Source organism: Mastigoproctus giganteus, chromosome 5 (genome assembly GCF_048544385.1).
Source record: "Mastigoproctus giganteus isolate SK-2022 chromosome 5, ASM4854438v1, whole genome shotgun sequence".
NCBI classification, from domain to species: Eukaryota; Metazoa; Arthropoda; class Arachnida; order Uropygi; family Thelyphonidae; genus Mastigoproctus; species Mastigoproctus giganteus.
In genome coordinates this window covers 226,317,560-226,340,277 of record NC_143579.1, presented here as the reverse complement: position 1 = coordinate 226,340,277, position 22,718 = coordinate 226,317,560, and the positions used below count along the sequence as shown (strand labels likewise).

The 22,718-nt window shown below is 36.2% G+C and overlaps 1 protein-coding gene across 1 annotated transcript in view; it reads left to right on the top strand.

The window, feature by feature from the left end:
- LOC150086181 (E3 ubiquitin-protein ligase TRAIP-like) overlaps positions 1-10,282 on the top strand; it is a 40,581-nt gene extending 30,299 nt beyond the window's left edge. Inside the window, exons 5-6 of the mRNA XM_090373765.1 lie at positions 7,506-7,593; positions 9,932-10,282. Coding sequence (XP_090229891.1) covers positions 7,506-7,593; positions 9,932-10,231 — 388 coding nt within the window. The 3' untranslated portion in view covers positions 10,232-10,282. The remainder of the gene's footprint in view (positions 1-7,505; positions 7,594-9,931) is intronic.
- Positions 10,283-22,718: the final 12,436 nt, after the last annotated feature.

The following is a 22,718-nucleotide window of genomic DNA, read 5'->3' as shown; positions in this document are numbered from 1 at the left end:
AATGGAACTGTTAGGTATTTCTTTTGGTCTGGGTGCGCCGTGAAAAAATTACTGAGACACTAAGGGTGCCATGAACCAAGCAAGTTTGGGGACCTCTGACATAAAATGCACAATGAAGAAATGACTGTTGCGGAAATATTTGAACAGTGTTGACTTTCTCTTTTCATCAATCAATTTCCGGTAGCGGACAACAATCTTCTCTGGGCCCTGGCGAAATAAATATCACAGAGAACCTCAAACAAAAGGTTTGAGGTTCTCTGCGATACGAAAGATTTCATCTAGTTCTTTTACTGTTATCTCCTTCGTGTTAACATTTTCATCTGGCTCATTTAAAAATTAGAATTTTTAAATGCAAGTCAGCATTGACTTTATTAGCAGAAGACAAACAAGTAACACGTCTTCTTCCGATGGTTGATGGAACACACTGAAGTGGGCAGCAGGCAAACGTTTGTTTTTGCCCGTCCGACGCGCGGTAAGCTTAACGCATGATTCAAATCTTTTTCAACTATCACTTTAAAAAAAAAAAAAAAATTGTGTTAACTGGAAATTTGCATCATGTAAAGTGAAAAGTGGTATATTTTTTTTCAAATAGCGGTAACTGAAAAACACATTAATTGAACTCGCGTTATGCGAGACCTGGCTGTATGCATTATAAAAGTAAATGTAAAAATAATTTATTATTATTTTATTCACATATTAAATAAATTTTTTTATGTTGACAATTATTTTACATGCATTGATATACATGTAAAATATAACTGTAATAAATTTTGGATAAATGAACCACTTACAGAAATGCTTATAAGATTATTAAAACATGGGTCTTGGTGACTTCAGTATAAGATAAGATTAAAATATTTACAGTTATATTGAAATATGTGTCACATAATTTTAATGTAATGCATTTTATCATACTACTGATGAAGTAACTAAAGCATATAACCTGCTGCATATAACCATACATTCATTGAATGCATTAGTTAAAAAAAAAAAAAAAAAAATATTTCTAGGCTTCTATTTTTTATTATTATTTTTAAGCTAATACTGCTGCATTTCATTCCTTTTTTACCATATTTATAATACAGGCAACCCCTGTATAACATGGGATTTTTACAATACGGTTTTGCTTTAACACAATTGATAAATTGTGGCAATCCTCGCACAACATGTACTTAGAGAATTGTGGCAAACCTTGCATAACACTATTTTTGAGCTTTTGTGCGGCGGAAACCCTGCTATTACATTGAAAGTAATTGTTCAACATTTCCATTCTTTTTTGTGAATCCCCACTGTTGACTCGCTAGTGACCTTTCAGATTTTTATAAGATTATTTTGATTTTTATTTGATTATTTATAAATTTTTCCAGGTATGTGTTACTAAACTTTGTTCTTAAGAACCATATTGTAATAATTTCATTGCTCTAAATTAAATTCCAGCCTTAAATTATGCCTGAGGAAATTTAAAAAAAAAACACTGCTCAAAAGAAACTTTCTCTAAAATCAAAAATAGAAATTTTGGATCATTTTATAAAAGAGGAAAAGGTATCATATGTTGCAAAAAGCTTAAATTTAATATGAAGCAACAATCTGGACCATAAAAAAATGAACAGAAAATTAGAACTGCTGTTGCTGCAGGATCTTTAATTTCTACAAATATGATAGCTCTTCCCAGAGTACCAATAATTGAGAAAATGGAAAAAGCATTCAGTATTTGGATCGACAATAGCAGTAAAAGACTGATCCCATTAGATATCAATGTAATTAAATAAAAGGCACTAAAAATTTATAACCATTTAAAAGAAAATATCTTATGTTTACCCAGAGTTCGTTGCTAATAAAGGTTGGTTTGAGTGATTTAAAAACTGCTTCTTGTTACATAACATAAGAATTCAAGGGGGAAGTGCATTGGCTGATAATCAAGGTGCCAAGAAGGAATTTCAAAAAATGATTGAAGAGCACAGATACAACCCACATCAAGTTTCAATACCGATGAGACAGGGCTCTGGTGGGGGAGGGAAATGTCCAACAGAATGTTTATTTCAATCCACTGCGGGATGAAAAAATGGAGGCCTCTCCTGCAACTTTCCAGTTTCTTCTGTTCTGTACAATGGCCATCCGTTTACTGCCCACAAACTCTTGAATTTCATCTTTCCTTCTCTGTTGTTGCCTTCCAGGTTTTCTTTTAGTTCCTCTTGGGTACCATTTCTTAGTCCATCTGTCATCATGTCTTCAAACTGTGTCCTACCCAAGTCCATTTCAGTTCTTTAGTTTTGATAAGAATGTCCTTTACTTGAGTTTGCTGCCTAATCCATGTGTTTCTCTTCTTATCCAACAGTCTGATTCCTAATATAATTTGTTCCATTCTTTGCTAGTTTTTAGCTTATCTTCCATTCTTTTGGTGAGTGCCCAAGTTTCACTTCCATAAGTCATGGTGGAGAGTATACATCAGTTCATCATTTTACGTTTCAGAATCCTCTTGCAATGAAAAGTGTAAATAAAAACTCATTACTGGTATATTGGAAAGCAAATAAAAAAGCTCGAGTAATTGCCGATTTATTTAAAGAATGGTGTCTAAATTGTTTTGTGCCAGCTGTGGGAAACTATTTAAATGGAAAAAAATCTAGATTTCAAAGTTTTATTACTATTGAGTAACACACTGGGCCATCCAAAAGATTTAAGTCATCCAAACGTTGAAGTAATGTTCCTACCACCTAATACAACTTCTTTAATTCAGCCATTAGATTGAGGCATTATATCTATCTTTAAAACTCATTACATCAGAAAATCATTACAATGGATTTTGGAAAAGGTTGATTTCGAATCTGTTGAAGTGATGGAAGCATGAAAACATTTTTTTAGTTGTGGACTGTATCGGAATCATAGCTTTATCACTCCAAGAAGTAAAACCATTGTGCATGTTGTAAAAATGTATGGCCAGACTCGATTCATTCAGGAAATATGGTCGAACCAGTAGAAAACAATCTGTGCAAGAACTTGCTAAGTCAGTAGGAGGGGAAGGTTTTAATGATATGACTACTGAAGATATTCAAGTATTACTGGTAGAAAAACAGGCCGGCAAAGCAGATTTGGTGGAAATGGCATCAGAAGTAAACCATATCAATTCAGAGAATGATAGCACAGATAAATTCCGAAGTTCAAAATTTTAAACTAAAAAGCATACTGGAAGACATAAACTTATCTGAACAATTAGAATCTTATTTCTTGAATGCAGATCCTTCAACTGAAAGGAGCTTCAAAAATGCTTAGCTCCAGACCATGAAATTTACAAAGATCTATCAAGCAAAAGCAAACAAACCCAGATTACTGATTTTTTAAAGAGAGCAGAAGATACACGAAATCTAGATGTTGCAGAAGAAAGTTCAGAAGGTGAAGATATTCTGCAACAGAGAAAACATTCTTGTTTGATTGTGCTTAGCAGTGATGAAGAGGAAGAAAATTAAATGAACATACATTATCTGACATATGTATTACAGTTTGTAAGACGTTTGTTCAGTTATTATCAGCTATTTTTAATTTTAAAAAATTGTATATTTTTGTTATCTTTTGAAATGTAACCCCCCCTCCTTTTTTTTTTTGTACTGCTTAGTCCCATATAACAGTTTCACACTACATGAGATTTTATAGGATCCTAACCACCGTGTTATGTTAGGGTTACCTGTATTGGGTACAATCAAAATAGTATTATATGAATCTAGTTAAATTTCATACATGACTTTAACTTGAAATGTACTGAATTTTTTTTCATAACTAATTTTTTTTGTCACAGATAAAAGCAGTGCAGAATTGGAACTTTTGCATTGGTCACTCACACACTACCAAGATTTATTGGATGACTGTTTTCTACAACAGTATGTTTGAGAGGCAATCAGAGGGAGTAATACTCTTGATCTGATTATCAACAGTGATTATTCGTTCATTAAGAATTTGCAGATAAAGGAACCACTAGGTAGCATTGATCACAGTGTACTGATGTGGGATTTACTTAAAGATGTCACTACCTGATGGTACCTTCCCTTTACCCCATCAGGGATAAAGGGAAGGGTTTTTGCTTCCATATGGTGACTACGGGGGGTCTGAGACAGTATTTAAATTCTATACAGTGGGACCAACTGATGATGTTACCAACAGCAAATTCAAAATGGGAAGCATTCAAAGAAATAATCTTGGAAGCTACTAGAATTTTAATACCAGCTAAGAAATACTGGTCGAGGTTTAGGCCTAAATGGATTCAGATGAACTAATGAGACTTATGGCAGAAAAGAAAAATGCATGGGATACATACAAATTATCAGATGACACGGAAGCCTATGGTAGATATAAGCTAGTTGTGATCAAGTTACGAAGGAGGTTAGGCAAGAAAAGGCAGATTATGAGAAAACTGGCAAAGGATGCAAAGAAAAAAAGCAAAGACTTCTTTACTTATGTAAACTATAGAAGGAAGGGATGAATCAGGTTGCCCATTTGATATCGATAGTTAGACTGTTGATGATCCTGCTCACATAGCTGACAAACTGAAGTATTTTGCATCTACATTCACACATGAGGAATTCTGTAGGGAAGTGGAGGACAGAAGCATTATTAAATGCTAACAGGGAGCTAAATGATTTTGTAATAACTGAGAGAAAAGTGGAGAATAAATTCTTGAAGGTAAACATAAGAAAGGCGCCTGGGGTGGATGGGATCTCTCCACTTATATTCAAGGAGTGGACAAAGGAAGTAAGCAAACCCTCAGCCTTAATTATGAGAGCATCCTTGGACTCAGGATAAGTCCCCCACAGACTGGATTCGTGCATATGTATCCCCAATTCACAAAGGGGGGATCAAAGGGTGACACTAGTAATTACAGCCTGTTAGTTTAACTTCTGTTCTGGAGAAAATAATGGAATCACTGGTTAAAAAAGCATTGCAGGATCGTCTAGACAAGACTCCAGTAATAGTTCAGATACAGCATGGGTTTGTTAAGGGGAAGTCTTGTTTGATTGGTTACTATGCAGTCACAAAAGAACTGGATGAAAAAAATTATTTTGAAATCATATAGTTGGATTTCAGGAAAGCTTTTGATACTGTTGCACATGGAAAACTACTCTACAAATTGGAGCAGTATGGCATTAAGGCAAGTTGCTACAATGGATAAAAGGATGGTTGAATGGGAGAAGACAGGTGGTAATCAATGGACACTGCTCTTCATGGACTAATGTTATTAGTGAAGTCCTCCGGAGTTCGGTGTTGGGCCCATTGTTGTTTTGTATATTTATCAATGAAACCACTTTGTTTCCATGATATTAAAGGATACTTGATTCACCCTCACCTTCCACCACACTCTCTTCTAGCCATCTGCTGTTAGACTGTGGTATGGCATAAGATGAGATGCCTTGACACCAAAGGTTGATACAAAGGTTGGTAGGGTTGTTAATGATGGTAATGGCAGTATGCTGCTGCTGCTGCAGCAGGATCTAGAAAAATTGGGCAGATGTGCTGAGAAGTAGCAACTGAAGTTTAACATTGACAAATGGGAAGTACTGCATATGGGTGGCAGTAACCTCAGGGAAACCTACAAACTGTGTGGTGATACATTCAGGGTTTAGAGAATGAAAAAGACTGGGGGGGGGAGTAATTGTGCAGTCAGATATGAAGCTTTCTGAGCAGTGCAGACAGGCTGCCAGAGCAGGTCATGGGGGTTTTGTCAATGATATACAGGAATTTTGCTACTAAGGAAAAGGAGGTGATAATCCCTTTGTGTAAGGTAATGGTCAGGCCACACCTTGAATACTGTGTACAGGTCTCATTTTAGGAAGGAATGTGTACAGAGAATGGCAACAAGATTGGTGAGGGGAACAAAGGGCCATCTTACCAAGAAAGGCTTAAGTTCTGTAAATTGCAGTGTCTGGAGACTAGGCACCTGCGAGGTGATCTGATTGAGGTGTATAAGGCCTTGAATGGTTTGAGCAGGCTCAATGCTGATTGCATTCTTCCCCTTGCTCAGATTACAAGCCTGAGGAGGCATAAATTCAAATTGAATAAAGACAGTTGTAGAATTGATGTGCAGACGATTGCCTTTAGCCAGCAGATAGTTGATCGCTGTAACAAACTTCCATCTGTCTTGTGGAAGTTGATAGCTTAAATAAATTCAAGAAAGAACTAGACAAAGTTTTGAAGTGAATGGATGAGTGAAATGGGGAGGTGCGTTTTTTATTTATTTTTTTTGTTGTTGTTGTTGTTTTTGGCTGATGCTGTATAAGCTTGCTTTCTTTCATCATGTGCACTTGCTAATGCTAATTTCATTGAAATGAGTTGTAAAGTACTAATAATAAAAGTAAGTTGTCCAAAACCCTGAAATATTTTCATTATTGTGAAATTTTTGTAAAGTAGCATTTGTTATAATAGGATTTTACTGTATAACAGCCAGGTGTCCATAAAAGAAAGAATTTAAGAAAAAGTATTATTTCCAAAAGTTTAAGGACACAAAATGGTGGTATGTTTCTCCATATTTCCAAGTCAGAAAAAGAAAGTAGGTTTATATCTTATAGTTTGTGCCAGTCTTCAAAATTAACATTCCTGCACACATCTTGCCTTTGGCACGGTGTGTTATAACCATCAGAGAATATCAGAAATATCAACTTGTGTACTTGATTGGCAATGTCTGTCCAATAGGTTTCCATAACTGTAATTGTGTGCTTATCACAGGGCATCCCAACAAAACATTCCTCAGACCAGAACACTGCCTGCGCTCTCTGCACCATCTGTGTGGAATCTGTTGCCTCTTGTTGCCATGCACATAGCCTTCTGTTACCATGATACAAAAGGAAACTTGATTCATCCTTGCCTTCCACCACACTTTCTTCCAGTCATCTGCTGCTAGACTGTGATGTTATGGCACAGGGTGAGATGCCCTAATGCCACGTTGCAGTCAAACGACAGCCCATTTGAGTTGGCCAGCTGCTCTGATACCCCACTTGATGGAGAAATGTCAAATAGTGTTGAAAAGTGCTCTGAACTGTCCCACATTTTATCTTGCAGTTTTATCTTTTATGCTGCAGTCATCAGATGCTGTGACCTGATGACTGCAGCAGTTGCTCTGCATGTAACAGCTACAGTCATCTCTCATCCAATTTATCCACCATCAGGTTAACACTAAATGTTATGCAAATTAGTTTGTTTTGTCTCTTGCCTGTCACTCTTTTTACACTCAAAAGTAGGTTGGGAACAGTCCTATAGACACTGTCTTGGAGATGGAAACACCTCCTCACCTTGCATCAGTGATCATGCCTCGTTGAAGTTCTGTCATGTCTCTCTCTCTTCCATGCATGTCACACGTAACGCTAAATAGGTGGCCAAATTTCACCATCCGTTTAGTGTGAGTATATTCTGTATAATAAAATATTATATTCTTCACGTAACTACCATATTTCAGCTATATTAAGATTTAACTTTTTTATAAATAAAATTTTTAATCTTTTTTTTTTTTTCTCGTGTTAATAATTTAGCCCTACACCTGAAAGGCTAAAAAGACCCAAAGTCTCTCTTTCTGTGGAGGATAATGAATCCATTATGGTCACACCAGTTTCACAAAGGGTAATAAATATTATTTGTTTCATTACATTAGTTTACATAAAAATGTATCTTTTATACATTTTTATTGGACTGTTTTTTATTGAATTTATATTAACATGCAACAGGACTAAACCTGTATTAATTTGTAGTAATGTTCTACATTTACTTTCACATATTATTCATTCATTTGTACTTATTTTGCAATATATAAACATGCACAAGGCCTCCCAAAAGGCACCTCCATAGCCAGGTGGGCAGTGCAGCAGTGCGTAGCACATGCTTCTTGATTAGATCAGGGTTCAAGCCAGTGACCACCAAATACAGAGGATACGGAAAAGTCAGGGAATGACCACCGCATATCCCCGGAGCAATATGGCCTTAGTTGCTAATGCTCCTAAAAATCCCAAAAGTTGTGCACCATTAATGAAATATAATAACTTGAGAAATGATACTTATTTTGTTCAGTTCAGCTATAACTTAGCATATGGACATGATTTTCAAAACTTTCACATTTACTTCTAAACGCTTCCTGATTCTTAGGACACAGTATTTGAACTCTTGATATACAAGACTTTCAATGTCTCCATGGAATCAAGTGTAGCAGTGCACCATGCACCATCCTGCTGGAAGAACATAACCACGCATTTCAGTAATACAATATTGTCAAGAAGAAGGCATGAGGAATTCGTGCAGCGGAACCAGATATATTTTGCTGTCACATTATTGTCAAAAACATAGTTTCAATAGTTGCCTATCCTGTATTCTTCCAACAATATTACATCACTTGTAATATTGTTGAACATGCATTGCTTCAGTGCACATTGGTTGCTCATCAGCCTAGTATCTCAAGTTATGCCTGTTAAGATAAAACAAGGTCTTGCCATTAAAGAGTATTGAATTATATTCATCTTTCAGAAACCACTTGTAAAATTGTGTGCTATAGTCAGCAACATTAAGACTCTCTGTGGGTCCCTAATCACCAGGGCTGGGGTAATCTCACCCAGGTTGCACTGCCACACAAGCATGTGGTCACATGACATTATGATGGAACTTACATATTAACAAACTTTTAACATATATGCTAGTTGCGGCAGGATTTTCATCAGTGGAAGTCAAACAGATAACAGATGAATAATGCATGAATTGAATGAACACCAATTAAAAAGGCATAGAAATTATGTGCAGAGATTGTATTAATTACTACATTTCACTTTCTTAAAAAAAATAGGATTTTTATTTAATTATTTCTTTTTCTTTCACTAATACTGCTTTTATAAATCAATCTATGCAGCGGTATGCCTTAACCTTGGAATGAGATGATGCTAGGCATGTCTACTGTGCCTATTGGGTAATTCAACACCATGGGTCATCATCATGTAACTCTTATAGAAGGTGAATCTTATATAGAAGGAATTTGTGTGACTACTACATCTGGTTCCACATTGCAGCAACTTCCTTATGAACTTCTTAGGACTCATTAAACTTTCTCCAAGCATCTTTGGTATTTTCTTTGTTAGTAGAAAAGTAGTTTCTTCTTGGTCTACCACTATGGGAGCAGTCCTGGACATTCATTTCTTTTGAAGTGGTCAACTAATTGATCATAACTCGACATTTGTGTGAATAAAGATTTCCTCTCTAGATATAGCCATTGTGATGATGGAACTACTCTGAACATAAGTATTATGGCAACTCTTTCCTCTAGTGTTAGTTTTCTTTGCATCCTACTGAAATTAAACCTGCACCAAGAAAAAAACAAGTTTAGAAACATTTTTCCTCTGTAACATACAACTTTTGGGACATCCTGTAATATATATTTTTTTATTATTATATTTTTAATCCAGTAGTTTCAAAAGCATTGTATTATTTTTTTCCAACTGCAAGGATTAAATTTCATACAACCAGTTCCATTTGGGTGGCAGATCAAGCTTAAAATGCTACCACGTCTAATAAAACTGCCATAATTACAAAATAGTGGCATGGCTTTGGATGTAATAATTTAATGATAACTTTAAAACAGAAATATTAAAGTGCTGATTTTAATCAGCACCTTGTTTTTGTTTTCTATAAAAGCTAAGAAAAAAATTTATTGGCATCTGTCATATTGGACATACTTAGGTGGTTAAAACATCTTCACTGTTGGTTTCTTTCCACCACTGGTTTGTTTTTTGAATTCAAACATTCTTACATTTAGACTAAATATAAAACTTAAGTTATCCTGTGCAGGGTGAAATGCAAAAGATTTCATTGTTGTTTTATAGAAAATACTTTCTGCAAAGCAGGAAGGCTCTTTAGTTTCATTGCATCTTATTTGCTGACATTTTAAATAGTTTATAATTATTATTTTTGTTTTTACTTATAGCAATTTCCATTGCCAAGAAATATGAGAGTTAATGTTCTTGCATCAAATCCTGTCAGCTTGAAAATGCCACCTTCAAGATTTCCTACAGTTAATGAATCTGTTACCCACAGTATGTTTAAATCACAACCCTCAAAAGAAGAAGATTCTGTGATACGAAATGGATATAATGGATTTGGTGGACATTCTAAATTTATATGCAAGTCAACAGGTCCGTTCACATTGAAGCCAAAATCAATTATGAGGAAGAAGACAGTTTCTAAAGAAAATACAGGAAGTGCTCTAGATTCACTAGTTGGTTAATAAACACTTATTAACCAGGTATGCATCCAACTGATATATGTACATAATGCTTTTATATTGTATTATTAGCATGCATTAGTGATCTCATTTAATAGATCATAGATCATCAAAAATGAGCACTTCCATTTTTTATTTATTTAAGTGATGTACAGTAAGGACGTTCTAATCATATAATTGTCATAATTTTATTTTTTCATTTTATAAAGATTTTTGCTATCATTTATCAACAATTATTAAAACTCGTATGGACATTGTTTCTCATGGTATAAAGATCAGAGAATTGAATTATTAAAAATGGATTCAATAGTCTTACCATGTAAATTTGTTTTATATAGTAAATATACTGAAATGAACAAAATAAGTGAACAAATATCATTTCAAAGGATGCCATTTAGGGGAAAGGAAAGTGAGCGAGCTAAAGAGAAAAATAACATCTCCGTGTTAAATTTTTAATTGCAATGCTTACAGTTTTTATATTCCTTTATCCGAATGTTATAAATGAACAAGTCTTTCCATCTTGTAAGTTTTAATTGCTACTTCAGTAAAGTAGACAATTTAATGTAAGTTCAGCATAGAGCCACAGTTTCCTCTTTCCCGTTTCATTTCTTGTTATTTCTAAATATCACTGCAGGGATATGTGATTTGCCATTCCACTAATAAGCCATGGTGGTTGAATTCAATATTTTTTAAAGCATGAAATTGATCTAATTGGTCTCATGCACTGTCATTTTAGTGCTTAAATTTTTTTTAAGCAGTAATTTGTATATTAATGGAATTTAGAGGCATTTATTAGTTTTGAAAATTCAAATTTTGTTTGTATTTAGAAGCCTATAATCTGTTTTTGTATTTTATGTGTATATCCCCTTCCAAATGTCTGTAATACTGATCAGTGTTAAAAATAGAGATATACCTTTTCTACTATGATCTTGGCTCCTTGTGTAAACAAAATTCAGATTATCAACTGCAAGGACAGCATTTTATGTTGCAACCAAAAAAGAAAAGAGAAAAACACACACACAAGATCTTATATATTAATGTATTGATTGGACTGAATAGCAGTATGTGCAACAATACAGAAGATTGATGTCATCACAACCAGTACACAAACTGATGGAACGTTGGCATCACTGTTGTGAACTTTCAAAACCTATTAAGAACAATCTAATGATTGGTTGGCTGATGAAAAATTTCCCATGTAAATGAAAAGTGTTAAGCAGCAAGTGACAAAAATAGATACGGTGTCACTATCACCCCATGCATTTGCTTAGATAACATTTTTATAAACTTAACTTTTTTTGGTATAAATGATTTGTGGCCTAAAACCTGTTTTTTTTTTTTTTTTTTTGTTGTTTGTTTTTTTTTTTTTTTCAAGCCATTTCTTATAAGAAAAACATCATTAATCCCTTGATATTTTTAGTGTACTTCTACAGTGATTTTTCCCACAGTCTCATAGGCTTTACATTAAGCATTTGTTTGCATTGCAAACAAAAGTAAAGTACAGTGGATTCCGTTTATTTGGGCCACCGGTTAATCGGGGCAGCCGTTTATTTGGGGCAAATCTTAAAAAACAAAAACCAATCGAGAAAATAGCCAGGGTTTACTTCGCTTAATTGGGACAAAATGCCGTTTAATCGGGGCAGGAGACCTCAGCACTGGAGATTACCCTACGATTGTCTCCGACCGTATCACGTAGTTCGGTCGGATTTCTGGGGGTCACAACCATAAAACAATAAAAACAATTAGCAGTCACCTGTTTATTGAGCTTTTCTGTTAGTGCAATAAACGGCCAGTAAACTCGATCTTATTGAATTTGCGGTAATACCGACAGCTGGAATTCCGTGGGTTATTATGGTAAAATGTGTTTACACTTCCATGGAATCTTCAATCATATAAAAAAAATTATTTTCAGAATCTTCTCTTCATTCCTATTTTTAAAGCTTCCTAATTTGTTACTCCGTTCTCACTTGCGCGTGTTGTGTTACTTGCAATTTGTGTGTGCCCTGTTCTTTGTTATTGATTGCTTATCTTTTTACTGTTTTAAATTTCAGCCCCCACCAACAAATGTCAGTGAACAGAAGTGTCAACTAGTTTAGTTAGTATGTACATATTACAGTACGTATTAATTATTCCGATCATCACGTATATTCTTCCGATTTGCACGTATCATTTAATTTTTTAATTGGTAAGGTAATAAAGGGTAAATTTGTGCTTAATATATCTTTACTTTTATAGCCTGTGGATAATATTCCTCCTATTTTCGCTAATTAGAATCGCTGTTTAATAGAATTAAAATTCAATTCACAAACGTGATCACAATGACCGGCGCTTACTGCACATCGTATAGTGAACGGTACTTTACTGTGGTGAGTTCGTCGTAACGTGATTTGATTGTACAGTGAACTAATTGTAAGGGGGGGGGTAAATTGTATTTTTAACTACTTACGTGAAACTTCGGATAATTGGGGCAGCCGCTTAATCGGGCCAAAATGCACTAGTCCCGATGTGTCCCAAATAACCGGAATCGACTGTATTTAAAAAAATAACTAATTTTAAGTTATTTATACAAGTTTTTGTAAACAGCACCAAAACAGTATTACTGTTAGATCGAAAGCTCTGATATAAAGAATGCCAACTTTTTCATGTATTTGTAGTTTGATATGACATGTTCTATGTTAATGTGGGGACAGGAAAGTGGTTAATAATAAGCACCAAACAGTGCTACTTCAAGGATGGTTAGAAAAGTGGCAGCTGTGTTTCATTGCAACAAAATCAAGGCCCTACACTTAAAGAATATATATACTTTGTTGGGGTTGAATTAAAAACACTACTGGAAGAAAGGAATTTGGAAGTTCTGGTACAAATAGACATGATGTTCTCCAAACAGTGTAGAAAGGTGGCAAAGATGGACCATAGGGTCCTATTGATGATTTATCACACGTTTGTTCGTAGAAATCGGGAGATCATAATCATTCTATTAGGCAGTTGTAGGCCTGCACTTGAAATACTATGCCCATTTTTGGATCCTTCCAAGAAGCTCAATGTTCTTTAGACATTGAGCTTCTTGGAAGGATCCAAAAATGGACACACTGCTTGGTCAGATCTGCAAAAGGGACCTGTATAAAGAAAGACATCAGATATTTGGATTACAGAGCATGGCAACCAGACACCTTAGAGGAGAACCTGATTGTGTTATGGTTCTGAGAGGGGAGAGTAAAGTGAAATTGAAATTTTCACTTTTTTAAATGATTCCAGAATTGGGAGGGGCTTCAATTCAAATTTCAGGGAAATGACAGTGTAGAAAAGCCAGCAAATTGTTGTTTACTGGAATACATTATCTCCATGAGTAGTTGAGGCCAACATCATGAGTAAATTTAGAGATCAGCCTGGGTAGTTACCTAAATGAGGAGGATAATAATATCCTCCTCATTTAGGAATAATAATAATAATTATTATTATTATTATTATTTTTTTTTATTATTATTTTTTTATTTTTTATTTAGCATTAAATATAAAAGCAGATGTGTACAAAAGGTTATACCACTTTTCTTTCTATGCTGACATGGAGAATGGAAAGCTCTCAAGGGAGAACACTTCATCTAATTGGATTAACTTTCTGACCTTTCTTTATATAAATATATCCAAATACTGTTTTCTCTGCATTAAAAAAAATATGGTTTTCTGTTTTTACTATCAACAGCTATCATTTTTATGTTGAATAACTCTTAATCTCGTACAAATCTCAAATATGCTCTACTATGGAATATTGTTCTGCATATGGAGAGATAACCCCTAAATGCTCATAAAAATCCTTGAATTTATCCAAAAGATAACACTTAAGTATTCATGACCTGACCCCTCCCTCTCAAATTCATTCCAATCTTTATTGCTTGGGAATTCAGCTTTTGCTCCAGGCCTTTTATACAGATGTGAAATGTACTTATTCTTCAGAATTAGCATCCACAGGGTGTCTCAAAAATATTGGTTCAAATGTTTAGGGGAGGTAGATAACATCTAAAGGAATGTGAATCACATAGGAACCATAACCCGAAACGTCAGGGAAAGTAGCACAAGACAGTAATTAGTGGCAAACATTTATTTGACATAATATTAACAATGGAGTACGAGATGGGTGCATTTCATGATGTTACAACAGATGCTCGAAGGTTCCACCATGAGACGTGATGCATGCGTGACACCGACACAGCATGGTGTAGGTGTTACCTTTTACCTTATTAGTTCTTATTGCATTGACTTGTCAGTTGTAAACCTGGTTGGCTCATCAATCGTAAGGGTATTGTTTTATACTTTGCCTCTCCAACTGTAGGCATAAATTCTTTGGTTTTTATTATTAACCATATACCCTTGGCTACTAAGCTAAACCCTACTTTAATTTTATTTATGGAAACCATCAAGTTATCCTTGGGCCTCTGACTGCTTCTACAAGATTTCAGGTTTAATTGCATTTTTAGCTAGAAATTGAGTGAGGCAATTGCAAACATGCTTAAAAAGTTTAACATGTTTAATTATAGAAATTGACTTAAAGGTTTACAAAATTGATCAACAAAACTCTTCATATTACAAACATTCCTCACTGGGATAAACCAAGACAATAAGTTCATTCAACATATCTTGTTACTAAATTGAAACAATTGTTCTTTACAATATCCAATTTGTTTATCCAGTTATTCCTTAGGATTTCAGAATGTTCAAACTATCACAGTTAGGATTTCAGAATGCCTTTCTTCCCCTTTTTGGATTATTCTCTTGACTAGAAATAATAATACGAAACAGTACTTACAATTATTTTCACTTCTCCGACCTTTTGGACCAGTTCCTTTATCTTCTAGCACTTTCTTTAATGGTTTCCACATCAGATTAAACTCTCCTCTATCAAACTCACTTTGAAGTGGCATATACTTATTAGTAAAGTAAAAGTAAAGTAAAGTGCAGCCATTATCAACCCACTGCAGGATGGAAGCCTCCTCAACAGTTCATGCTGAGGGAAATGGACCATAATCTGCCACGCTGGTCCAGTGCGGATTGGCAGATCGACCGTATTCAGCAGTCAGGGGCTTGAACCCCGGTCTACTCAAAGAGCGTGTGCTACTGCACTCCTGCTCCTGCCCACTTATTTTATCCTTATTAACACTTGAAACTACTAGTTGCATAACCGTAACTAATTACTATTCCCAAACACGACTTTCCTCGATTACTAACTTATTTGCTGCTTCCAAACTTGTTAACTCCGAACGATATGCCCTTACACCGGCAAATCCTCTCGTCCGTAATCTGACAATATTCTCGCTGTTTCCTGACTATTACTCTCATGGAGCTCCTTCCCTTATGGAACAACTCCTACCTCTATAACTCCTTCTCTCTACAACTAACTTAATGCTACTGAACAAGTCCTTATATATCCCATTTTTACCCATGATTCCCTGAATTTTGACCTGACCTCCCCTAGGTAAGTTGAACGTTCCCCACAATTCCCCCCCCCAAATAAGCTTAACACGTTTGCTGCCGGTCATGAGTCAGCATGCTATCGTCAATAGCACAGCACAGAAGGAGGAGACTGTCACCAGAAGCCGACTGTGTTTCCATAACGAAAAGGCTTGAAAATTGGTAATAAGGGATTGTTAGGTATACCATATCAATATTCAAGTGTCGTATAAGCAGTTTCCAAAAGATTTTGAGATTCACGCACCAACACGTGATAGGCACTGGAAGTCAAATTTGGCTTTAAATGGCACATCACGCACTGGCGCGTGACACAAAAACATAATAATATAGTATGTAAATAATAAAACAAAAAAACATGGTAACATTAAGAAATACATTTTATTTCATACCAAACCAATACATATTACAAATACTATGTGTAAGAATGTTACATTATGTATAATGTTCACACAGTCTAAGCAATAGCTGGGTGATCCTTCACAAACATTGCAGATATAGATTGTATCCTTACGTTTCCCTTCGGAATAGCAACGTTTGCATTGCTTCCTTAATATCTTTCCACCTTTTCTTTCTTCCCGTGGTTTGAGCACATGTTCCAGTTCAGGTACATCATTCACAGTATGAGGGAGATCAGATGGCTGTTTCAATAAAGATCTGATCACCGATAAATGGAAGTCATAAAGTTGCACCTTGTTATGTGAATATTTATTATAGATATGGTGTGCATTGATCATTATTAATTGCAAAATATGCATAAATATTTTTGTAGGCCACCTAATGGTTTTCCTTTCGCAAGGATAATAGGCAAGCATTTGATCTTGCTTGTCAATGCCTGACATAAACCTATTATACTCAGTTATAGGCAATGGTTTTGATTTCAGTTCGCCTCGTTTGTTCTGCATTTCCACCATATAATTTTGGTATTCTGTAGATATGTAACTGACATCTCTTCTGTCCTTCCACTTAGCAATCATTACACCACGGGCACACCTTGATAAAGTTCCCCCTTTCTTCAGCTTTTTTTTTCGAACCTCTTTCGGAAATGTTTTCCTATTCTGATTGTCCCAGTACAATGGGTTAGACTGTCAGTGAGACACTTAGCGAGTTCATAGCTATTGTAATAATTGTCCATAAATATGCTATGCCCGACATCTAACATCCCATCAAGTAAGTTCATGACGACTTTTTGTGCATGTCCTTTTCAACCAGAATCATCCAACATACCGGTATATACTTGAAATTTGATAACCATGCCAGTAGGCGTTGTGATCATATATAACTTGATGCCGTACTTATGGCATTTGTTTTGAATGTACTGTCAAAAAGGCGTCTCCGTAGCCAGGAGCAGCAGTGTGTAGCACACGCTTCTTGATTAGACCGGGGTTAGAACCCGTGAACCACCAAATATGAAGAATGTGGAAAGGTCAGGGAATGACCACCGCACATCCCCAAAGCAATATGGCCTTAGTTGCTAATGCTCCTAAAAACCAAATAACAACAACAACTGTCAAAAAAAGCCTTCCACGCCACAATATCATAGACTCATCTAAGCTAATCTCACGTCCTGGATAATATATTTCTGACATTCGTGCACTGAACAGATTCACCATTTTTTGAATTTTATGTAGGCGATCCCGTGGACATACCTCTTTCTTTTCTGGATTTTTTGCAAAATGCAAGGCCCGCAGTAATAATAAGAAACAATTCCTGCTCATGTTATCTGCGAACACACGTAATCCGAACAGCTTATCTGTTTTCCAATAATCTTGTATGTGGTTCAGTCGAATGGTTCCCATATGTAAAATTAATCCTAAAAATACCAGCATTTCATCTCTAGTGGTGTCCTTCCATGCATTTATTCAAGAATGTTCTTTATTTTCTCGGGGAAGAAGTATTTCATGAGCATAAACATTTGTTTGTGTGATTATTTCATCCAAGATATTGTCGGTCAATAAATGACGAAAGTAATCTATAGGATTATCACCTGACACAGGTTGCTGCAAAGACTCGGATTTTGTGAAACGAAACTGTTTCATCGATGTTACATCATTTTCCCACATGATGTTATCCAACTTACCGGAATCCTGCAGTGGAAGTGTAGCCTCTTCCAAAATATCTTCATCTACACTTTCCGAATCCAAAGCATCCTTTGGAGGGATAAAATCTTCGTCATCGTCGTAACTGATGTCGCTGGGATATACGTCAGATAAATCCTCCAACATTTTTGCAATTTCTTCATCTGTAAGGGATTTTTTATATTGCACTTTTCTTCTTTTGGGCAGGACCGGCCTGCTAAACTGTAATCTGCACAACTCATATTACAAGGCTTTTCCGCACGTCACGTAACAAAATGTTCAACACCACGTAGAACTACATATAGTTTACACCCTTTACTTGACACCGAAACAACTATACACAGCAGAAACACAATGCCAATTGAAGTTGACAACTTCATACAAAAGTCTAATGAATCCCGCGCTTGAGCGTGATCGGCTCTTCAATACTACTGCGACATCACGTGTTGGTGCATGATCGGCAGCTTACAATGGATTGGTGAACACTGTCGAACACACCTGGAGTTTCTTTGACAGTAGCAGCAGCGCAGACGAGTCTCACCACGAGATCCATTGCCATCGGTGGCTCCGTAGCCAGGTGGGCTGGAGCAGCAGTGCGTAGCACACACTTCTTGATTAGACCAGGGTTCGAGCCCGTGACCACCAAATACGGAGGATGCGGAAAGGTCAGGTATGACCACCGCATATCCCCTGAGCAATATGGCCTTAGTTGCTAATGCTCCTAAAAACCAAATAACAACAACAACCATTTCCGTCTCCACAGGAGATTCATACACGATAGATTTGAGGACCCCGCCCCACAGAAATAAATCAGGTGAGCGTGGGGGCCAGGCAACGGGTCCACCATGGCCAATCCATCAGTGTTCAAATGGTCACGAACACACCTTCCATAATGGGCAGGTGCCCTGTCATGTTGAAACCAAATATTGCGTCTCACATTTGCTGGAACATCGTCAAGTAACCCTGGTAGAACTTGTTCAAGAAAGATCCAATATTTAGCGGATTTCATGCGGGATGGTAGCAGGTATGGGCCGACTAAGCAGTCACCAACCATACCTGCCCACACATTTATTGCGAAGCGATGTTGTGCCGCATGGGGCACACACCGTGTGGGCCCTCTGCTAATCCATACACTAGGTGCATGTCTGCCAGCTCACAGTTCGTACAAAGGGTACTAGGAAAGTTTTGCAATACAGCTTTGTTTATTTAATTTTTTCAAAGTAATTTCCTCTACTTTCAATACACCTCTCCATCCTCCGAAACCAATCTTTAAACCAGTTCTGCCAAGTTTCACTAGGAGTAAAGCACACTCGTCCCAAGCCCGTAGAAGGTCCTCATCACTGAAAAACCACCTCCCTTTTAGCTTCATTTTCACATGCGGGAACAGTGCAAAGTCGCAGGGAGCAAGGTCTGGACTGTAGGGAGGGTGCTCGAGAAGTTTCAGTCCTGTCATGGTCAAATATTCGGTGCAGGCTTTGGCACGGTGAGCTGGAGCATTATCGTGATGGAGGTACCAGGTGTCCATTCTTGACTTTGGCCTCAGGTTCTTCATAGATCCAATGACTTTAGGCAGGCATTGTTCAGTATACCACTTAGCTGTGACTGTCTTCTGCGTGTCCAAAACAACACATTCCACAATTCCACTCGATTTGAAAAATACAGCTATCATTTTCTTCTTTACAGATCGGGATTTTCTGACAATTACGGGTGTGTCGTCATCATCAAAGACCCAAACTTTGTTTTGAGCCTTGGTCGGCAGATCGTAATAGTACAGCCAAGTCTCGTCACCTGTCACGATGTTGTTCACATACCGAGATTGTCCCTTATCAAACTTTTTTAACATCTCCCGGCACCAAGTCACACGTCGTGTCATCTGCTCTTCAGTCAGTTGATGCGGCACCCAGAGAGAACAAAGTTTCTTCACGTGCAAATGATCTTGCAGAATCTAACGAATTGCTGGTGCATTTAGGCCCAAAGTATCCTCTATCTGTTGGTAGGTCACTCGCCTGTTTTCGTCAAGCATTTTCCTCACAGCAGTAACGTTTTCCTCCGTAACTGACGTTCGTGGCCTTCCCGGCCTCTCAGAATCCTCCAGAGTGAAATTTCCCCTTTGGAATTCTCTATACCACCCGAATATCGTTGTACGATGTGGACCATCATCATCTAGTGCAAGAGTCATTTCTTCTAAGCACTGGTCTATGGTTAAACCACGCACGAAATTATACCGCAAAACTGTCCTTATCTCATTTCGTTACCATGATGCCATTGCAAGCACTTTACACTCTCACTACTAATGAATAACTGAGCCCATCGACTTGGCGCGGCGGCTACTATGCACGTATGAACATGTCTCAACATGCAGCAACAAGCAGCTTCCTGTGATTCATTGTTGCGTCATATTGCAAAACTTTCCTAGTACCCTTTGTATATCGATGCATACTCTTCATGCGGCAACTGCTGCTTGAATGAGTAAACCAGAAATTTTCCCCCTCGCAAACTGATGAACAGTGCCGTGTACCGACTTACACTGACGTTTCCGGTTATGGGTTCCTATGCAATTCACATTCCTTTAGATGTTACCTACCTCCCCTAAACTTTTGTACCAATATTTTTGAGACACCCTGTATAATTCTGCCTCTTTGTGAATCAGCTAGTATGCATTCACAGTTCATCTCTTAATTCACCAAACTATCATTGTTGTTTCTTAATTTATTTTCTCTACTTCCTGCTACAAATTTAACCATATAACAAACTCAATTTGTGAAAATTGAATTGTAGAAATTAAAGTTCAAGATTCTCCTGGCTTCTCAACTCTGTTTATAGTACCAAAGTAATATATAGTTCCAAAAATTGCATTACTCCACTTTAAGTTTATTTCATTAGTTAAAAATTTTCTTGTATATGCAAAATTATCACCCAAAAGCTGTAACATTATGTTAAATGCTTCTTATTTGCACAAGGTGCTATAGATTTGTAAGTGTAAAGGCATCCAACTGCTAGTATGTGTTGTAATTTTTTGTTCAGAGTTTGCTTACGCACATTTCTGCTAACCCTCCAGGTTTATGACAGAATCTATCTTTTTGATTCAATTTAATTCCTTCTCCATCTCACCATTGTACTAGAGTTGGTACTACAGTGTTTCTCCATCTTTTTGCAAAAATACCATTTTTCTACACCTTTTTATTTTCCCAAAAAATAACAAAACTGCATTATTTGGAAATTAACTTCTGTTAATTTCTTTTTTCTTTCGTTTCGGTAAGGAATACGAGTCAAAGAAAATAAATTAAGCATTTTCAACTCCTAACTCATATTACCAATAAATTCTAGAAATATGAGCCAAAACACTGCCCTTCCCTGTCAATAAATTAGTAAAAACTGTTTTACTTGTCAACCACAACTATAAGTGACCAATGAGAGGAAAGTACAGAGATGATGTCATGAATGTTAAAACAAATTGATGTGATGAAACTTTAACATATGATTTAAAAAAAAAAAAAAAGAAAGTTAGTACAAATTTACACTTTGTACCGTTGAAGTGATTTGTTGGCTGATGTGATTCAATGAAGTGTTACAACTTCAAATATTTAGTACATTCATAGGAGAAAGCTATGTATGACTTTATGAATAAATTGGTAACGTGGACTTCGTTTAGTTGACTTTCTGCTATGAATTCCTAAGACCGAAGCCTGTTTTCTTATGACAGTCAAAAGTCTGCTAGCTCAAAACTCCAAATAGTAAGTTGCCAACTGAGTGTTTGGATGCGTTAAGTTAAATGTTATATTCAACTTTAGATATAATCATATTTGAAGATTAAGTTTGCCATCCGGTACACTATTTGGGTAAGTTTGTTGAAACAAGTTGATTTCACATTATTATAAAGGAAGAAAGAATTGAACATTGGCCTTATATAGGGAACTGACAAGTAATGAGGAAGTAATAAAGTATAACAAGTCATTTTTGACATTTTAATAATTCCTCATAGCAATGCTTAGTGGCATAGAATATTAAATGACAATGGAGGGGAGATTGAATTAAGATCTCTTACTGGTGCAATTTTGGAAATCTAAACAGCAATGCCATTGTTACGAATAAAGCTTTCAAAAGTTTCTGAAAAGTACAAGGTCTGCTAGAGTAGCTTTTTTTGAAGCAATCATAATCAGTTGATGTCTAAAAGACAATCCAAACAGAAATCCACTTTACAGGAAAATATTAGGTAAGCCAATGTTTAAAAGTATACTGTACTGGTAAACAATCCTATGGCTGTATTTTAATATAAAATATGTATTTTGTCAGTGAAATTTCTAATGCAGTATAGACTTTCAAAACTGCTTTTTTCTGAAAAAAATTTCCCTTATGATTTTTGGGAACTGCTTTTTACAAAAAACCTGTGTTTTTTTTTTTTTTTTGTCTGTTTTGGCTTAAAAAACCCTCCTGCCTACAAATATCTATTCTCTTGCCTTTTGAAAGTCAAAAGTTTGACATCTGTGCAAGCAGTTAACTCAGAGGATGAAAAATATAATTATTGCTCTTGTTGGAGAGTGCTTTTCTTGTCTGATTTCCAAAAAATTTGGCTGTAATCAGTCTTCTGTACTAAGAATTCTTTTAAAAGAAATGAGACCAGAAACGTCAAAAGAGAATCTAGAACATGGCCTGAACCAGATTAGTACTAGACCATAGGACAGACTAAGCATCTTAGCCCCATGATCACCATACAAGCTCCACAGACCTAAAAGTCATGTGAGAAGATATACTACTAAAGGCAAGGGAAAAAAGCCTCCAACAAAGACTTGACATGAGTGGTTTGAAATCATATCAGTCTCATAAGCTCTTATTACTAAATCCATGAGGATAAAACATTTAAGCTGGGCTAAAGAACATGCTAAATTAGATAGCTTAATAGTGGGAATCTATAATCTTTGAATTTAACCTCCATGGGTTGGATTGGAACCATT